Source organism: Centroberyx gerrardi, chromosome 5 (genome assembly GCF_048128805.1).
Source record: "Centroberyx gerrardi isolate f3 chromosome 5, fCenGer3.hap1.cur.20231027, whole genome shotgun sequence".
Classification (NCBI taxonomy): Eukaryota; Metazoa; Chordata; class Actinopteri; order Beryciformes; family Berycidae; genus Centroberyx; species Centroberyx gerrardi.
Genome location: NC_136001.1, coordinates 24699158 through 24720376, shown reverse-complemented (window position 1 = coordinate 24720376; position 21219 = coordinate 24699158). Strand labels below are relative to the sequence as shown.

The following is a 21219-nucleotide window of genomic DNA, read 5'->3' as shown; positions in this document are numbered from 1 at the left end:
GTTAGCAAGGTAGCAAATATGAATCATTATGGCAGATGGGGCTCCTGTAGGATAAAGGTGTTGAGTTAGAGACGCTGGTTTAATGAGACTGTGTGGGTGGATTCGTACATATGTATATATGTGCATGTGTGAGTGTGTGTGTGTGTGTGTGTGTGTGTGTGTGGGGGGGGGGGGGGGGGGATGTTAAATCTTAAGACCCCTCATTACTGTCCACCCTAACAACCAGAGTGCTACACCCCTTTCCAAGACGTGTGTGTATACAAGGTTGTGGCTGTGCTTTTATATGCAAACTCCTTAATTGTACGTACATTTTTGTGTCTATACCATGCTCGTTCATGTGTGTGTGTGCTCTATCCTGCTCCTTAATGAGAGTAAATGATTGGAGAAAAATAGCGGGGACTGTATCTCATTTCAACACACACACACACACACACACAGTTATTATCTGGGAAAGGAATCTTTGATCACAAAAAGAGAAAGAAAGACAGAGGGGAAAGAGAATAAGTGAGCAGCAGATAAAACGGAGAGAGAGAATACATTGAAGCAGAGAGGGGAGGCGAGGAAGCGATAGATGGCTCTTTTTACTACTTCATTACCATGGTTTTACAGCGGCTATTTTAGTTAGAGTGAGGGTTAGATATTGTTTGAGCTTGTATAGGTATAACAATTTATTTTTCTGTCTCTCATACACACACACACACACACACAAAGTAGAGAGGGCAGCACCCAAGGCCTGAAGCTGCATGCATCTCATTCTCATTGTATGAAATTCTACCATGACACCCTCCAAGGTGTGTCTGTGTGTGTGTGTGTGTGTGTGTGTGTGTGTGTGTGTGTGTGTGTGTGCACCCACAGGGAGCAATGTCATGTGCTTTGTTAGGTTGGAGAGTAGACACACGAGGGGACATGCCAACAGATGGGAGAAAGACTCAGGCTGGCAATGACGAGAGATAATTAAAAGCCACATGCTTCAGCAAGACACACGCACACACACATACACACACACACACTCAATCTCAAACCGAGACAAATGTGCAGTCTTTCTCTCGCACACATACACACACACACAATGACTCTCAGTCCCCCCTGAGTCCAGCTGCGGTAGCCCTGAGCGCTGGCTAGGCTAACACAGGCAGAAGCATATGAGAGCTTCCACGGTTGGCCGGTCAATAGCCACGGGAGGCTAGTAGGCCGGCTAGCTCACTAGCCCACTGTAATACTGCCTTCAATTACGCCGCTGTTGATTTCATGCTAGGGTGCGTGCTAAGATAGGGGCCTTGTGGTGAGAGAGAGCAGGATGTATATGCTTGGCTTGTCGCACTCACATTAAGGCTTAACTGGGCTGGATGTAATGGGAAAACGCTATTAAACGGCTATGCTGTCATTAGAAAGGAGAGGCCGCTGTACAAGATGACACATTTTGCTGCTAATTTGGGAACCTCCTGATAAGATTAAGTGACTGATGGTGCTGCGAAGGGGAGCTAAATTAGGTGGAAAAAGTAAATATTAGATGAAAAGTATAAATGATCTGTTTTGTCTTGAGCGATCGGTCTTGACTTCCATCCCTTCTACTGTATCTCCGATCCCTTTCATCATTCTCTCCAGCTCCCTCTCCCGTCTCTCTTTCTCATCCGCTCTCCCCCTCTCTCTCGCTCTGCACGCGCGTGTGTGTGTGTGTGTGCGTGTGTGTGTGTGTGTGTGTGAACTAATGACCGAGGGCTAGCAGGCGCCCGCACAAAGCCAGCCTCTGTGCTGCAGCCCGGGCCAAATAACTCGTGGCTCGGCTGGCTGGGCCAAATGATGATACACATGCACGCACACACACACACACACACGGACACAGTCACTATGCCATATTATCTGATTAGGGTTTTCGATTTAGTACCTTATCAAGCATAAAGCTAACACGCATAAAAAGAGTGAGAAAAATAGTTGAGGGAGAGGGGTTGGTGTGCAGGAAGAAGTAAATCAGGACGACAGGGAACCCGGTCAGTCAGAAAAACAACATGTTGGAATGAGAGGACACAGGAAGACAGGAACAGGAGAGATAGTTAAGAGAAGAGTGGAGACTGTAAATGTATTTGCTGTGTATGTCATGGAAGTAGATGCCTGTTGATTAAAAGCCGTGTGTGTGTCCATCTGGTTTGCCAGGCTGGGTAGCCCTATTTTCTACCCAGGGGACACAAATAAACACACACACACACACACACACACACACACACACATACATTTCGTCCATCTTCCTCTCTGTCACCCTTGGTCCACATGTAGCCCTCATGAGCTTCTCCAAATGTCATCATTAGTGTGTGTCCATGGTGTGTCTATTAGGCTGGAGGTGCCATCTGTAAAGGCTGGGAGGTGGACCGGGACGTTTAGATGCAACACACACACGTACACACAGAGTGTGACAGGGCTGCATTATGCGGTGCTAGAATAACAATGATCAGTCAATTAGGCCGTGACACAGACTCCTGATGGTGACACCAGCGGTCCCAGTGGAATACATCAATGAGTACACACTGCAATATACAAATACAAACGACAAACTGTCACGTTTTATTAACATCCAGAATGCCAAGTGGCCAGTCGAGTTAAAAGTATATACAAAATCCATCTAAAAAATGTCTAGGCTTATTCATTCAAAACATTAACAAGATACTGGGTTTAATTTATAGAAACTTTCTTTGACTTCCATTGTACAATAATTTATATAATTAGTGTATATAATGTATAATAAGAATATAGCTTAAAAAAAAAATGAAACCAGCTTTTGATCAAATTAAATTGGAGAACAAACCCACAGAATTTGACATCAAGGTGCATTGTTCATAAATCGCATCTATGGCTTGGATTTGGTCATAAGCATAACATTTGTCCATAAGACCTTTTTCATAAATGAGGCCTATTGTATGTGGAACAGCCATGACAACTCAAATCCCATCTGGCAGTTTATGATTAGAATCTAGGCCCTGTGCTGGCGCTGTTATCCAAAGTGACTTACAATGAGGGAACCGATAGGGGCTCAGGTGCTTGGTGAAGGACTCTTCAGCAGAACCCAAGGCTGTTAATGCACACACTTTGACTCATGCAGGGATCAAACCTGTGACCTTTCGGTTACGGGACACTCACACTAACCACTAATCCACTCTGCAAATTCCATTTTGATAGACTCTTATCCTGCTATGATGGACTCTCATTATGACTGTTTTTGCTAATGACTTTACTTTCCTATTTGCTTGTTTAAGCTCCAGTAGCCAATCAAACTATTCTTGCACTGCAATCGGCTGTCCTCTCTGTCGTCAGGAGCCCTGGGTTCGGTCCATTGATGCCCCTATCAGATGAATGGGCACTTGGCAGCACCGCCCGCCCCACCCACCCACCTGAGCCTGGCACAGCCACAATGGGCACACAGCGGGCAATGGATGCACCTACCACCAGGCACACTGGCCACATACACACAGCAGATGGCTCACATCGCCCCCCGACGGAGGGCCCAGCTGAAGAATGCTAACGTGTGTGTGTGTGTGTGTGTGTGTGTGTGTGTGTGTGTGTGGTATCAAAGAGAGGCACTTAGAATAGGTATGGGATTATCCACTGGGACCCTCTCTTCTGTCTGATCTCCTCAGACCACCTATTGAGACTGTGTATATGTGTGTGTGTGTGTGTGTGTGTGTGTGTGTGTGCGTCACGGTGCATGCCCTTTCATTGTGTGCACTCAACAGTCCCTTAACATGCAGAAGTGGCCGAGAGGAGTCGCCTAACGCACTAAGATTCACTTGAATGTCCATCTGCTGACTGCTTTACTACATGGACAGATGTAGCATGGCTGAAACCCTCGCAACTGAGGCCAACGGCACTGCCCTCTATGTTCACACACACACACACACACACACACACACACACACACACACAAACTAAAGTATCCAAAACTCCCAGGTGTTTCTCTGGGCAGGAAGGGATGGATAGGGGAGAGAGAGAGAGAAAGCCAATGAGCTCAATGTAGTGTAAAGCTGGCATGCTCACAGATAGATGAACAGACACACGGAGACGAACGACAGACCGAGCCAAGCAGAGAGGGATAATGAAACAGTCAGAGAGAATGGAGGGTTTTAATCCTAAATATTAAGTGCAGTGGATGGCCAGTCCGCCGCTGTGTCCTTGACCACAGCGGTATCCAGATGACCGCTGGAATTAGTTAATCACACTAGTGGACGTCACCTCTCTTCATTACTTCCCTCTATCTCTCCTCCTCCTCTTCCTCCTCTCGCTCTTCTCTCTATCTGCCCCCTCTCTCTCCTCTTCATCTTTCCATCTATCTCTCTTCCTCTCCCTCTATCGCTCCAATCCGTGTCCCATCAGATCAGGACTCATTAGTAAAAGCTTCCTCTGTGTGTGTGTGTGTGTGTGTGTGTGTGTGTGTGTGTGTGTGTGTGTGTGTGTGCGTGGCTGTTAGAGCGCAGAGGGAATTCATTAGTGCATTAAGCATGTTGTTTATGCCACTGTCTTGTTGCTCAGGACAACCTTGAGAGGGTGAGCCAAAGAAGCCATATAGTTGGTTAAAAATAGACTATAAGTATGAATTATACAAGGTATCACAGCACTTCTCAAGTCTCTCTATCCAGCCGCCAAAGGATAACAAACATCAAATGTTAAGTGATACAGACGATTGTATGTTCATAAAATTGACGTTCCGGTCTGGCGTCTGCGCACTTTTTTCTTTCAAGACATGAAAGTGAATTAAGAAAAACGAGAGCAAAGCGCTGCTTGGATCTGGTCAGAACATATGCAAACATTGTAATGCTCATTGGAGGACGGGTCTATCAATAAATTACATTACAAGTGGAGATACTTGCGGTGAAAACATTTTCCCAGGACCCTGATGAACACCAGATCTGGTCGTCACGCGTTGGTTGTTCATTTTTAACTATGTAGCCACGATGAAAAAGGCTTTTTTCATTTTTTTTGTGTCTGCAGACAGAGTGCCTTGACTTTCCGGATTTCCTTCAATTTTCAATCGTTCCCCCTCTCTCTCTCAAACTCTCTCTGTGATTGTGCAGCACACTAGAGAACTGGGTCCCAGAAGCCCATTCATCCATCCAACCACCATTTTCTCTGTTTCTCTCTCTCTCTTTCTCTCTCTCTATCCCTCGCTCCCCTCCATACCCCGAGGCATGGCTATATAAACAGCATTCAACGCTACTGTTCTCCAGAGAAGTGTGTAAGAACAGGAAGGTGCTCCATCATTGCATCACGGCCTGTATGCAGTCCCACAAAGCTGTTAAAGGCTGAGAGTGTGCGTGCGCACGCACACACACACACACACACACACACACACACACATAAACAGATCCTAAAGAGCCAGACACCTGACTTCCCAATGAGATATTAGTACACACACACAATCTCACACACACAGTCTACCAGAGGACAAGTGGGAGCCTGTTCCCAATTTCACAGCACGATAGATGTACCAAAAAGAGACTGGGTCTGCTACTACGTGCTACTCATTCACACTGTCGCTCTTTTTCAGTTTTTCTTGGGCTGGCTCTCTCTTACCCTCTCGTTCATCTTTGCAAGTTTTTCCACATGTTGTCTACTCTATAACCTATAGGATTAACCCTAACCCAATGGCACCGCAGACTCCTTGGCTGTGTTACCACACACACACGCAAACACACACATACACACACACACACACACACACACACAGCATATTCAAACAACCTTGCGTTGCTTTCCCAGGTGATGTTCCACACACGTTCCTTGACTAGAGTGCATTATAGCGCAGAAGAAAAGGCATGTGAGAATAGCTAAATAAATAAAGGGGCTGTTGCCAAGCTAACTGAATGGGTGTCACTTTGACAAATGCACAGCGCTGAATCTTAGTCAACATTGTATTGTGTGCTGTCTCTCTCTCCCTTATACACACACACACACACACACACAAACACACACACTAAATCCATGCCATCTCAAACTCGCATTATTATGCATGCTGTGAGTGACAAACACACAAACACTGCACGCATGCACAAACACGCATACGCACGCACAAACACACACGCTGATTATACATTCATAATATTGAATGGATGACAGGTCTTGAGCAATGCAGAGGGAAACAGGGTGAATTCCAATGAGTTGCCATCTACCCTGAGAGCTCTGTCCTCCATAGACTGGATTGGCACACACACACACACACACACACACACACACACAGATACAAAGCCATGACACAAATATAGTCACAAATACCCAAGTTGCGTACACAGCAAGCATATTACACCAAGAGAATTATAATTATGGCATACGGCAAGAGCGTACATCTAACAAACGCACAGTCACAAACAGCAAAGTTATGTACAAACCAAGCAGAATTGCAATTATATCACAAGTGCACAGATAACATGGTCTCTTCCCCTACCACAACAACTGCATTACTATGGTCATCTAGCCGAAATTTGCATCCGACGCGGGCACTGAACCAAAACTATCAAAATAATTAAGAAATTCACTCCTAACTCGTAAACTTCAAGCGGGAGAAATTATATTAAATATCGGCGTTTAAGTTTAAAAGACAGCATGAGAGACGGAGAGAAAAGAGAGAGGCACAGGAGATGGGAGGAAGTTTAAAACTCCATCCATCCATCAATCCATCACCTCTCCATCTCTCCTATCCCTCTGTCCTTCCCTCCATCTATCCATTTGCATTAGTCAGTGCCAGACAGCTGACCGGACAGAGAAAAAAAAAAAAAAACGCAACAATGTGGCACCAGGGAGCCTTTCAGCAGTCATAGAGGTTTGGATTGATTGAAGGCGAGCTCTTTACATGAGGCGCGAGGCCGTGCATGGCGTTAGGACACAGCAGTAACATTTTATGTCCCACGTGACTAACATGAAGATCGATGGGGGAGTAGTAGGAGACTCGCTTTAAATCGCTTGTTAAACGAACAGGCTTTAAGAGGCACTTAAATTATCTGTCGGAAAATGGGCGCTTCCTACAAAAATGGTGTCGATGGTGGTTAATCTTACTACAAAAAGCGTCTGCGCATCACTCGGTGTAAATGCAGAAAGATTAGTCTGCGAAAGAGCAGCTCTCTTAAAGTCTTAGCCTAGATTCACAAAGCGATAACCCTGATAACAGCCACTGGCCGCCCAGCTACCCACCATCCAAAACAGAAAAAATATGTCACTAAATAAGTCATATCCTCTAATAATGGAAATAACTGTAAGATGCAATTTGCCTGGCAAAAAAACTCCCTTCAACTATTGCACTCAAAATCAACCAAAACAAAACACAGCCAACATTTCAAATCCCTTTTCGGGGGAAAAGAAACACACACACACACACACACACACACACACTCTGTACATATACATAAAAAAGAGCCAAAAGAAGAAAAAGAATAAATGTATCCAGTCCTACCTTCTTCATCTTGCCGTTGCGCGTGCCGGCGAAGGCCACGGTGTTGCCGCGGTAGTCGTACGCCGCCACCGAGGTCATGCCATCGTCTTTGTCGATGAAGAGGGGGATGCCCTCGATGGTGCTGGTCCCCCCCAGGGGCTGGTTGAAGTCCTGGCCGCAGAAGTTATCGTCTATCTGCAGAGGCTGGAGAAGAGAGAGAGAGAGGGGGACGGACAGGAGAAAAGACAGGAGTCAGAAAAGTGGTATGAGCAAAAACCGTGCTCAGATTTTATCTCGAACAAATTCTCAGCATATCATTATGTTATTTTATAACATTTGGTGGGGATTTGGTGGGATATTGTGCAGTAAGGTGTTTGTATTTCAGTCTGGTGCTCAGAGGGAGAAATGGAGAAGGAGAAGAGACAGAAATAGTACGACTGTAATATGAGGGAAGAATACGCTACAGACTTTAAGTACAACAGCGGTTCTTTCAACATAAGCAGCTTGATGAATATGAAGGCTTTCATTCTAAAACGCTACATATTCTTTCTGGAAAAGAACTGGTATTTCATATGTATTGCTCAAGCTTTAAATAATACAGATGTCTGCATTCTGGAAAAACCATCATAATTTTGACCTTTGTTTTAAAATTGCTTATATACACAATAATAATAATCTTCCACTGTGAGTTGTAATTAATTTCAAAGAGTAGCTTTCACATTTTTACAAATGCTGGATGTCTCATTCTGGAATAAAACACCAGAAAGTGTATTTGATGTAGTAGAATTTTTTGATTCAATGCATCGACAAAATTCCATTTCATGACTCCAAACAATTGACTTTCTGCGGCGCCACTGGGCATAAATAATCTCAAAACAACATTTTAAAATGAGCAGAACTATCTAAACGCCTGCTTGTTCCAATATCCCCATGGGAGTGCAGCTCAATGGAGTCCGAGAGGGCTATAGGTGTATCTTCTGACTTATCAGCTTATTCAAACATGTGCCGCTCTTGAACGCAGACCTCATCCTCCCTGACAGAATTCCACCATGCAAAACCTTTTGAGCATTATAATGCGTTTGGTCACGGTGGGGACGGGACGGTAATGCCGCTGACCCACTGACACTTTCCAGAGCATTCCACTGTCACGGGGGGGGGGGGGGGGGGAGGGGGGGGGAGGGTTGGTCGCCCCCGGCGATCCGCTGACCGCATTACACGTTAACTATTAAAGACACACACACAAGCACCATATGTATAATAATCTGCCTGAGAAGTAGGATGAGAGTGTGCATAAGTGTGTGTGTGAGTGACTGACTGACGGACAGAGAGAATGGAGGGTTTGTACAACTACATGTAAAAAAAAACTATTGTACACGTTTTCAAACCAAATAATTCGTAACCTCAACATGGTTTAATTGTATAAACTTTTTATTTTTTTGTTTTGTTTTAAAAAATGTACATGTTGGATGCTGCTTTGCCGCTATTGTTTCTGATCAACAGCCACATCAAGAAAATAACTGAATTGAATGAGAGACGGAGAGTATGTATGTATGTGTGTGTGTGTGTGTGTGTGTGTGTGTGTGTGTGTGTGTGTGTGTGTGTGTGTGAGAGAGAGAGAGCTCGGGCGTTTGTATGTGTCAAGAGGAGCGCGAGGTTGCTGCTTGACTGGTAAAGGGTGGGATTGAACGGGTGTCAGCGTGTGTTAACAGGAGCGACCAGATGTATGTGTGTGCATACACACACGTGTGCACACACACTTGCGGAGTGTGTAAATGGCGGTGTAATCCACAGTCTTATCACTACATCATCTGATTGATCCACACAGGAGAACAGATAACTCTCTCTTCCTCCCTCTCTCTCTCTCTCTCTCTGCCTAAATTGCTTGCAGCTCGCCACACGTCAATATCCCTTTATTCTGCCTTTTTCTACTTTCTCTCTCTCTCCCTCCATCCCCTTCCAGCTGCTACAGTAACTGAGCAAACATCAATATCCCCTCCCTCCCTCCGTCCATCCATCCCCTCCTTCCTAATCGCTCTCCATCTCCCTCTTTCTCTCTCCCTGCCTCCATCCCTTACACCTCTCTCCCTCTCTTCTCTCCCTCTCCATCCTTGCTTTCCCTCCCACACCTCTTTGGCTCTGCATTATGTTAGAGGCTCTCCAAAGAGTGCAGGGGGGCTGTGAGGGGGGTTGGAGTATCAGGAGGAGAAAGAGAGAGAGAGAAAGAGAGAGAGAGAGAGAGAGAAAGAAAGAGAGAGAGAGAGAGAGAGAGAGAAAGAAACAGAGAGAGAGAGAGGAGAAAAAGAGGAATAGAAGAAAAGGGAAAGCAGCTGGCTATCAATTGGAGTTAACAAAGAGCTCTCTCTCTCTCTCGCTCTCTGTCTCCTCCCGTGGCGCAGCGATTGTCACCCACGGAAGAAAAGAAAAAGAAAGAAAGAAAGACGGTTTAATGGAACCTTCTCTGACTGTGTGAGTGTGTGTGTGTGTGTGTGTGTGTGTGTGTGTGTGTGTGAGTGAGAGAGAGAGTGAGAGAGAGACAGGGAGACAGGAACACACACAGCCATTACCTGAAACAACTTTCTTTTGTAAGCACTAATGGCTAGGGGGCAATTTCTCTCCTTGGAACAAAGGCAACTGACAGACAAACACACACTGACAAACACACACGTGATGACTTGTAAACTGCACACACACCAAGGCACACACACACACTTCCATTCAACCAAACCATCCAATTTTCTTACATTGTGTCGGCGTGTATGTGCACACATATGTGCTACAAGCAACAAAACAATTCCCAGCGTCTTTATATGACATACAACTAGAGGCAACGGTTTCAAAGCATATAGTCATGGGAAAGGAATCCATCAATCTGGATTAGAGTCGGTCCCACACACACACACACACACACACACACACACACACACACACAGAGCCTTCCTGTGACGTCACAGCCTAAGGGAGAGGAGTTAGAAGGGTTAATCCATCAAGTATGGAGAGGATTGAATGTCGAAAAACACTGTATACAGTAGCCCCAAGGGTCCAAACGGGTTAACACACACACAAACACACACACTCCACAAACAAACACACAAGAGTACCCTATATGGGTCTCTGTGGGGCGCTGAAGGGTAAAGGCACTACAGCATTCCCGCAGGTCTGGAAGGTTTAAACAGCATGGAGCAGTATGGAAGAAACAGCGTTTCCCTTGAGGTTGGAAAGCATTTTAATGCAGGCTACATTCTGGTGTGGTTTCTGCAGTTTAAGGCACTGTGCTATTCCCACATGAACCAGAGTTGAAATTCAGTATGGAAAACCGATTCCCTCTGTGGTTTTTGAAGGGTTAATGCTGTAGACTGGAGACCGTATTTGACATTCTGCTGCATTTTCAAGGACAAGCCCCCCTGCTGGGCCTGGAGAACTCTCCTGGGGATGAAAGAGTTAAGCTAACAATGTTTCACCGACTTTGGCGGGGCTCGCAAAAAAGAGAAGAAGACTTTTCTCTTCTTGATTTTAGACGACTAATGGGGCGGATGCAGTACTAAAATGAATTTGTGGATTTTCCAGTGCAGTGGTTCTCAGCCTTTACACCTCAGTACCCCCGAAAAAGGAACTGATGCCTATGTATGTGAACATTGACAACAAATGCTGAAGTTTTGGGGATTTTAGTTTTTTGGAGGGGGGAGGGGGGGGGGGTTGGGGCTATTTTAACCACTTGTTTATTAGAAGAAACAGAGGCTGTAAACATCCATTACTTCACAAAGAAAAATGCATTTATCACACAAATCAAAATATATATATATGATAATACATTTGTATGTTAAAAATATATTTTTTCCTAAATCATTTGTGACCCCTTGAGATCTTTCTGACCCTATGGGGGGTCCCAACTGTCAGGCTGAGGAACACTGTTACAGCGAGTTGTAGAACCTCACTAAGCTGCTGTCTTTAATGGGAGTTTTGAAAGGGTTAATATATAAGCTCCTATTGTGCTGGGTAGAGTTGACTATCATGCTTGTAGTGTGTACATGCACGTGAGCTGTCAGCTGATATCCAAGGTCACAGAGAAATGTGTGGCCTGGATACTGTAGGCATATGAGGATTGCACACACATACACACATACTGTACGTATATAAACACGGAGTGGTCTCTCTTGGAGCAGTCTGTGGTCGTGGTAGTGAGAGGTGCGTTGCTGGCCACTGGCCAAACCTGTGGTTTCCCATGGGTGGGGCTGCCATAGCCACTTCACACCGCAAAACGATGAAATATAGTCATTCATATGGCGCCAAACACGCGTGTACACACACCCGAGCCCGCAATAACACTGACTGATTACAGACATGTGCGCTCACAGGCCCGCGTTGAAGGGAATGGTTGAATAATCATTCCCCTATGATGGCTATTTCTTTAACGCATTACGTCAGGAAAATATGTATGGGCACATTAGGCCGACCTCAAGTGGAATTCGTCAAGAGTCACCTCCTTTCAGAGAACCATATGGAAACAGCATAACACAATATAGGCTTATGTGGAAGAACATACACTGTGTTGTTGACGACATCCGTTGCCGTAAATTATGGCCATTAGCGGGTAAAGAAAACAAGTAGCTTATGACAACCACAAAAACATCCATTCATTCAGCAACATACAAATGAACTGGGCAGTATTATAAACATACTACATGTTTTTTTTTAAAACATGATGTTTTTCTACAACATAGAAAACATTTTTAGGAAAGAGATGGAGAGCAGAGAAAAAGAGAGGTGGAAAAAAGAGAAGAGAGAGATACAGAAGAGGCTGGGGTTAATGCTGACAGCATGGTTTCAAGACAAGCCTGCAATTCATCTGTGTGGGTCTACCTTTGTGTGTGTGTGTGTGTGTGCATGTGTGTGTCAGAGACAGAGCAAGACAGACGTCTCTCTCCTCGCTATTCATCAGCTGTCTCCTCATCAAGCCAACACACACACACACACATATTTTTCTAGGTTGCAGTATCCTAAAACATTGAATTCCTTCACACCCAAACATAACATAACATAACAATGTGTTTCACTGTTAGTTTACACATGGTGCATGGAATGCATGTGCACACAATGACCTAATTCTGTGAGGGCGGGCACGCACGCACACACACACACACGCGTACGGGGGTCGAGGGCGTACATAAACACAGTGTGCCACATTCCACATACTGGCAAAATAGCCTGGCATCTCGGCACAGCCCTGCTATTCACAGCTGTGTGTGCTGTGTGTGATGTGTGTGATGTGTGTGATGTGTGTGTGTGGGCGAGGCAGAAGTGAAAGAAGTGCAGGGCTGGAAAGTAGAGAAGGGAGAAAGAGGGTGTATCGTGTGTTATATGCAGAAGGTTATAACCAGTTATGAAACTATCTGGCATCAAAACTATAGGAGCTGTTCCTGTATAGAAGCTTTCCACCCTGTTTTCCTATCAGAACATAAAGGTTGTTACAGTACACACACACACACACACACACACACACACACACACACACACACACAGTTCTTCCACTGCAACACTGTGTTGGCAGACGCAGGTGCCTTCTACCTGGTATGTGTATGTATGTGTGTGTGTGTGTGCGCGTGCCTGGCTCCAAATTGAGTGAGGGATTCTGGGAGAGGCCAGCTCATAAATTACCCAGAAATCTCAGCGGGGGCCTTGAACTCACAGAGACATCGCTGGAGTCTCTTCAAGAATTAAAACAGGAAACGCTGCAGTGTTTGTGTGTGTAGGTGTGTGTGTGTGTGCGTGTGTGTGTACGTGCATGCGTATGTGCGTGCGTCTATGTGCTGATGTATATAGCAGAACAGCAGCCTAGCAACCTAGAGTCTGTTGGTATACATAGGTGAACATTTCTAATGCAAACGCTGCGTGTGTGTGTGTGTGTGTAGTCAAAGTCAGTCAACATCACCGTCCAATGACTTACTATAGGCCCCTCTTCCATACATTCATATTTAGCCTTAAGCTACAGGAAAAAACAAGGTATGAATCAGTCGCACACATACACACAAACCAACATACATAGGGCTCTAGGTCAACTCTGTTGTGTGTGTGTGTGTGTGTGTAAGACAACAAGTACCCTACAACCAGGTCACAGTAAATTACAAGCAACGTAAAGCTTGGCAGCCCTGACAACTGGACTCAACAGCTATGACTCATGCACATACAGTGCATACACACATACATACACTCCAATAAAGACGGCACACACATACAACACATATACTCAAATACACATTCATATATAAAAGAACACCTCTCTTAAGTGAGACTGTTACCTAAACTGTAAAGTGTAAGCTGGCTGGTCTACTGAAATGCCTCAACGAGTGAGAATTACACTGTTGGGATATTTTGTTGCATCCAGTCATTTTCCAATGAAAAGTCAGTCATTATCTTCTCACTTATGCTAGCACACTCACTCATGCCTTTTTCGTAGCTGGAAAACGTCGGTCCCATTAACTTCAATAGTTTGGGAGAAGGCTGCGATGGAAGGGAACTACAGGGACTAAACAAGTGTGTGTTTGATGGTCCTACAATCTTCAGTGGAGTTTCGACCGACACGGGGGTGAGTAGATGACTGAATTTTCATTTTGGGGTGAGCTATCCTTTAAGAGAAAGTGAGTGTGGTTCAGATTAAGAATGTTGAGAATTTGATGAGAATTTATTGTACTTCCGTGTTCCAAACAATTCACTCTCCCAAACCACTTAACACCTCTATTCCTGAGGGGTTTAGTGTACATGAAACATACAACTGTGCATGACGTAAGTACGGATACACATTCGTACAAACAAGCTCTCTCTCTCTCACACACACACACACACCCGTGAGATTAGGATGCTAAGAATTAAAAATCCCACAAGGCTCATCACCGACGTCAGCTGTGACATCATTGCAAGCTGGCTCCATGGACACAACAGAGTGTGTTTGGTTGGTAGAGCCTCATGTTGGCTGGGTGATACTGGGGGAAGCATGATGCATTAGAAACAACTTGGGGGGACGGTATTAGGCAATTCTGTGTAAAATGTAAATAACTATTGATGACTCAATAGTGGCGTATATGGAACAAATGCGTCACGGAAAGAAAAAAATTTCTTCGTCCTGATTGTTTGCAATCTGTGTTTAAATTGTTTCATTCCAAAAAGCTATAGCTAAAAGAGATGACTGCACCAATTTCATATTCAAAGGTTTCAAGATAGTAATTTCTGCGTTGAGTGCACTCCGGGCCAGCCAGTGAAACCTCAACAGGAGTTGGCACCGATTCAGAGAGCTGCTTCCAAAACCTGTCACCACACATTCAGACCTCACTGCGACTGAATGGGAGAAACAGAGAGGAAACGATGCACACATACAGGAAAACACACACACACACACACACACACACACACACACAAATAAGAATGCAGGATCTTGGAAATGAACCGATGCCAGTGCACACTCACTGGCGGTTAGAAAATAGAAGCGGGCTTGTGATCAGAAGGTCACCAGTTCAAATCCCCAGACCAGCTGGGAAATGTGGGTGGGGAGAGTGAATGAGTAACGCTGTTCCTCCCTCTGTCAACAACCGCCACTGAAGTGCCCTTGAGCAAAGCACTTCCAACTGCTCCAGTGGAGCTGCTCAGACTGGATGAGGAAATAAAAAGCCAAATTGAAGAGTTTTTAAGAACTTTTTAATGCTACGTGTAGTTGAATTCAAGACCAATTAAGCACAATAAAGAAATTATACAAATAAAAAAAAGCAGCTTTTTCAGATTGAATGCAACTAATGAAAGTTCTGAAACTCTAAATGGGCAGTATAAGAAAAAGGACCTGAGGACCTCCCAATGTTCAATTATGTTTTTTAAAGCAGATGCGATAAAAACAAAACACGTTTATGTTTTGTATGTAATAACACTGTTCTGTATTAATTTAAGACTGGACATGCACAAGTGCAAGTAATGTAATACAACTTAAGAAAATAAAACCAAACCTTCTGCCAGTCATATCTTTTGGAGAAACCACATAATTCATGCCATTTGCCTTATTTGAATTGGCTTAAAACTTAACATCACTGAACGTAAAGAATATGTCAGTACCACTATCTAATTTCATATTCGCATCCAAAAGAAACTTAACTAAAAAAAATGAACCTGTTATTACAGGTTCAAAAAAACATTAAGACCTCCAATAACTGTACTGAAGACATTTTAATACTTAAAGGCCCTGAATTTAGACTTTATCGTTCAACTTAAGACTTGTTCAGGAGCTGCAGATGCCCTGCTGGTTATACTGGGAAGCCTCCAGATGTGAATGTGTGTCTAACTGTATAAATGGGAAGCAAGGTGTTGGTAGATAAGAGCATGCATGCTCAGTCAACTTTCCCTGGATATACATCCATGTGTAGGCATACACACTCACAGAAAAAAAAACCCACACACATGCTGACTGGATTAATTTGACTAGACTCTGTGGGAGGCAAACAGTAAATCTGGAAACAGATGTGGGCACTGAAAAAAACACACACACACACTGCTTACTGCTGATAATGATGTATGCAACACACCACACATGCATACACACACACACACACACACACACACACACACACACACAGCAGAGATCAATACATAATTACACTGACAATTAGTATCATTAGAGTGGTGCTGGAGATGGGGATTTGTTGAGCTAAACACTCCTCAGAGAGAGAGAGAAAGGTCAGAGAGAGAGATGAGCGTGGGATGAGAGACACAGAGAGAGAAAGAGAGCAAGAGAGAAAGGAGAGAGAGGAGAAGAGAGACAAAGAGAGAGAGAGAGAGCGCGAGAGAACGAGAAAGAAGAATGAAACAGCTCACACACACACATACACACACAGTCTGCATGGGGTCTCTTCCAAAGGTTGGCTATTGTTCTTTAATAATGGGATGAGTGAGACACTTGAGCACAGAGTGGGTGTGCGATTGCAAGCTCACACACACACACACACACACCACTGTGACACCCATCCAAAGTCTATCCTGTGTAAAAATGAACACATTCCTAATTTCAAATCAAATCTCCTAATATTAGCCAAAACATGACCTATTAGTACCAATAACGTTTAAGACGACCCGCCCAATCAGCATCTCCTGGCTCAACTCATTTAGTCTGTCAATTAACTCCGCTCGTCAACTCTGGCTCAATTAATCAGGTCTAATTACTTAAACGCATTTGCCGGCACATCCCTTTTGATTAGGTCCACAGAAACAGGACCGTGTTTTACAAAGACCACAAGTGAGCTACGTTTATTAGATAATATTCATAACGATGGATTTAATAAGGTTTGGAGTCAATTCAACTTTGTCTTTTCTATAATTACGCCCAAACGTCATGAAAATCTGTTCAGTTTAGTTCAGGTGGGATCACGATTGTAACGTACAAGTGTATAATATCTGATGTAACTTTCCGAAGAGCAGAGACAAAACCTGATGTTCTACTATCATTTCTTTGAGAAACTATTTGTCTAAAAACTCTCCCCACATGAGAAATATATTAGGGGTGACAGAACTGAGTTCGAACAAAGCAGGAACCTCAATCTGAGAGCGATAACAGGATCTTACAAATCAGCAGAACTCATTGTGTGCTCCACTCAGTCTAATTTACTGAGGGAGGGTAGCGCTCCCCTACAGAGTGCATCCTTATCAGCCTTAGGTAAAGTGATCGGTTGTTGTGTTCGCATCTGCTAGACTATTGTAGTCCGTCTCCAGGGTGCAGCTAGCTACAGGATGCTATTTATTCTGATAACCATGCTAATCTCAGCCGCTACCCTACCCAAGAGGTTACACCAAATACACACACACAGTACGATAGGCTTCGGGTACATAATGATAGGAGTCAATGTACCACACCAAACCCACACGTACAGGCACGCACACACACACAGTCACACATGGAAAGTTAGAGTAAGTACAAATAGCTGTAGCACATTTGACTATTCCACCATGACTAGACTAATGTGAACATTTACATACGACAACAGTGATTCAAACTAAACCCCATTCATGAAAGCTTTTACACTGCTGCTCTCAACACCTGGTGTCTGCTCACAGGAAGTGATGCGTTTTATATCTCCAACAGCAATAACGGCAGTTTGTTTGTAATGAATAGAAGAAGAACTGGGTAGTTGTCATGAGCAGCGATAGCCACCATGGCTGAACAGACAGAGAAAAGAGCGCCACCTACAGAAACTCAAACTTCAACGACAGAAAATCCAAGGAAAAAGACGTCACAGTACTGGACACTGTTTGATTGACAAGTGATGTCTGGGAAGTGCGGTGCAGAAACACCACAGCTATGAGCACTTAGCAGCAAAGACGGCGTCAAAATATATATATATAAAAAACAAAAAAAAAACAAGTATACCACAGATTACCACTTAATTTTCAGGTTGAGCATCAAATCTCAACTTTGACACTGGTGGAGACACAACAGCTGGCCTATGGAGCCAAGAACAATAAGACTGAAAACATGCACACTAAGATTGTCATGCAAAATCAATACTTGAATACTTGAGATTGAATCTTTTTTTGCTATGATTGATTCTGTGGACCTCTCCGATTGATTGATGCATTGGCCTGTGACAATGAAACAAATTCCAGTGTCTCAAAAGTTCAAAACCCCCCTCACCCCATCTGGTGAACGAGAGAAAGCAGCTTGACATTTTGAATAGTCTTTGAGTCAGACATGAGTCTGATGTGGACACTGGCAACTAGCTGTGCTGCTGCCACCTAGGACTGCTGTGTAGTGTGTGTGGGTGTGTGTGTGTATGAGAGAGAGAGAGAGAGAGAGAGAGAGAGAATAAGACCAGCTTGTCATAGCCCTGATGTTAAATTCCATGACTTTTCCATGACTTCTCATAACTACATCAGAGCACTTCAATGACCTAAAAATTTTATTGATTTCCTAATTTGTTAATGTTGTGCTTGCTGCTGAGAAAAATGGCTGGAAACCGCCGTTTAATGTGATGAATGTGTGAAACAAGCTGGAAAATACATTCTGGTAAATTCCTGCAAAGTGACCCATTTGTAAAATTCCCTTACATTCCCCGACTTTCCCAGAGAATTTATCCAATTCCCTGACTTTGACTAACTGGAATACATGTCTCTAAATTCAGTGATATTCCAGAAATTCCATGACCAGTGGCAAACTTTGTATGGCACACACACACACACACACACACACGTGTACACAAGTGTTGTGTAGTGCTTCCAGCGTACTAGTTATTACAGCATTCATTTCCAGACACACACATGCATGGGGTCAAGGATAACACTCAGATGAGCCATGAGCCACTATAATATGGTCTCTCTCTCTCTCACACACACACACACACACACACACACACAGTATTGACATGACGGAGAGGCCTGCCGCTGAAGAGGACAGTGTGGTGGCCAGGTGACGGACACCGATATTATTTGTGCAGGAGCCGGCGCTCAATCACCCTCTCCTCTCCTCCCCCTATCTCTCTTCCCTTCTTTCCCTCATCCGCCCTTTCTCCTGCTGCTGTTCTTGGCAGTGGCGGCGAAAAGATTTCTGGGGCTATCACTCTTTCTCTCGCCCTCCTCTCCTCTCCTCCTCCACTCACTCTGCGTCCGTGAATCACTGCCTCTCCTCTGAGCGCTCGCCGGCTGTAAAGGGCTTGCTCTCTCCTTGGTTATTATTCTCTCTCTCCCGCCCATTCACTAGCTCGTCCCTCGCTCCATTTCTCCCTTTCTCATCGTCGTCACTCCTCTCTTGCCCTCCTTCCTTCCTTCCGCCTCTTGCTCCCTAAAACACCCTCGCTTTTCCCTCTATTTCGGTGCCTTCTTTCTCGATCCCTTGCTTCGTCCCATCCCGCCTCCTTGGCTGAGTTGGCTCGCTCCTTTATTTTCACACTCACTCTGTCTCACTCGTCCACTCAACGCCGTCCTTGAAATTCTCTCTCTCTCCCTCTCCTTCATTTCTTTGGTGTCAAACTCTCCCTCTCTCTCTGGATCTCTCTCCTTCATTTTCTTGCACATCCTGCATCTCTCTCTCTCTCTCTCTCTCTCTCTCTCTCTCTCTCTCTCTCTCTCTCTCTCTCTCTCTCTCTCTCTCTCTCTCTCTCTCTCTCTCTCTCTCTCTCTCTCTCTCTCTCTCTCTCTCTCTCTCTCTCTCTCTCTCTCTCTCTCTCTCTCTCTCTCTCTCTCTCTCTCTCTCTCTCTCTCTCTCTCTCTCTCTGGAAATGGTTTGTATTGATCCACTCTCAGACCGGGGAGAAGGTCAGGGGTTCACTAATAAAGCTCAGGGACAAAACAGAGACACACACACACGCAGCGAACAAATATATGCACAGGTTACCCTGGGTTGAGGTAATGAATGGTGTGTGTGTGTGTGTGTCTGGTTTGTCCCCAAGTTTCTACACACGCACATGCTTTCCAAAAACACATCTTTACCCTAGAGTTGCTTGTAATATGCCAAAACATTTCTATTTACAGAAAACACCCAGCATCATCAGCACTGTGCCCATAAACAAATCACTGTAATGATGTCCCCAGGCTAGAAATTATGACCTAGCACAAATATGAACTACACACACACACACACACACACACACACACACAGGGAGCTGACAGTGTGCCACGCCATCCGTCATGTTACAGGCTGCGTGGCTAGCAGCTGTCCAGCCCCCCCCCCCCGCCGCCCTGCCCTCTTCATTGCTCTATAGCAGGGTCAAACTAAACTTATCCCCCCCCCCTCCACCACCCCCCATGTCAGAGAGCCTTTCCCACAGTGCTCAGACAAACCTAGTTGTGGTAGGGCTTCATAAGGTAGTAGGTTAGGTAGGTTAGAGAAGCGGGTTTGAATACCTGGACCAGCTGGGAAAATGTGGGGTGGGGATTGGGAAATGAGTCCCAGTAACTTCTGTGGAATTACACTTGACTTAACATCCATCTGCTCTAGTGGAGCTGCTCAGTAGCCAACAGCAGAAGACTGTCGTTGTGCTAGGCAGCTCCCAGGTGTGAATGTGTATCACTGTATGAATGTAAGGCAGGGTGTTGCAGAAAAAGAGCATGCATGCTCAGGCAACTTTCCCTGTATGAATTAAGTTAATAGTACACTTAAGTAAGTCCTTGGTGTACAAAATAATTACATTTTTCAGACTAGATCCCTTACATTTTAAAAATATTGAATGATGAGATGACTGGAGAGAAAAAAAATACTAAATTCTATGGAACCACCTCTTGTGGGTATGTGAAGGAGTTATGTGCATTTTAATTCTAATCTAATTTTGGCTATCAACATCATCTATGCCATTGTTTATTGAACTGTTTTGTAACAATTAAAACTCGGCCCAGACAGATATACTAAGAGTTCAACACTGTCATCTGATTTCCTTCAGTTTGTATTAGCAGCACATATCCACAAGACATTATCCCCAAGTAATACTGTCCTTGTAGATTATGATGAATACATCACCGTTTAGCTAGGAGGTGAAACATTTTGTTTGGGCAAATACAATGTGAATCTAGGCCACAGTCAATGTAAAGATATGTGTCTTTATGTCTCACATGTGTTCTTTTATCATTTAGATTCTGCTATCTGATTCAGTTCTGTCTCGTCTCATTTTTTTGTCTGCTTCCATCACTTCGCTTGATTTTAAATACTGTACAAATAAACACAGCATAAGCACAGCACCAGTTCCCACGCTGTGAACAGCGATATGAGGCACTCATCTGAGGTCAGATTTGAGGTCTCTCTGACCATTCACTGGGGTTAAGGTCAGTGGAGCAGCGCTGACATGAGGTCAGTGCTTAAGGGCAAC

At 44.4% G+C, this 21219-nt stretch overlaps 1 protein-coding gene across 1 annotated transcript in view; it reads right to left on the bottom strand.

The window, feature by feature from the left end:
- Window positions 1-3299: 3299 nt before the first annotated feature.
- The window catches only part of LOC144539344 (plexin-A1-like), a 55619-nt gene continuing 37699 nt past the window's right edge, over window positions 3300-21219 (bottom strand). Inside the window, exons 3-4 of the mRNA XM_078283605.1 lie at window positions 7427-7609; window positions 3300-3386 (exon numbers count right to left, since the gene is read on the bottom strand). Of these exons, the coding sequence (XP_078139731.1) occupies window positions 3300-3386; window positions 7427-7609 (270 nt within the window). The remainder of the gene's footprint in view (window positions 3387-7426; window positions 7610-21219) is intronic.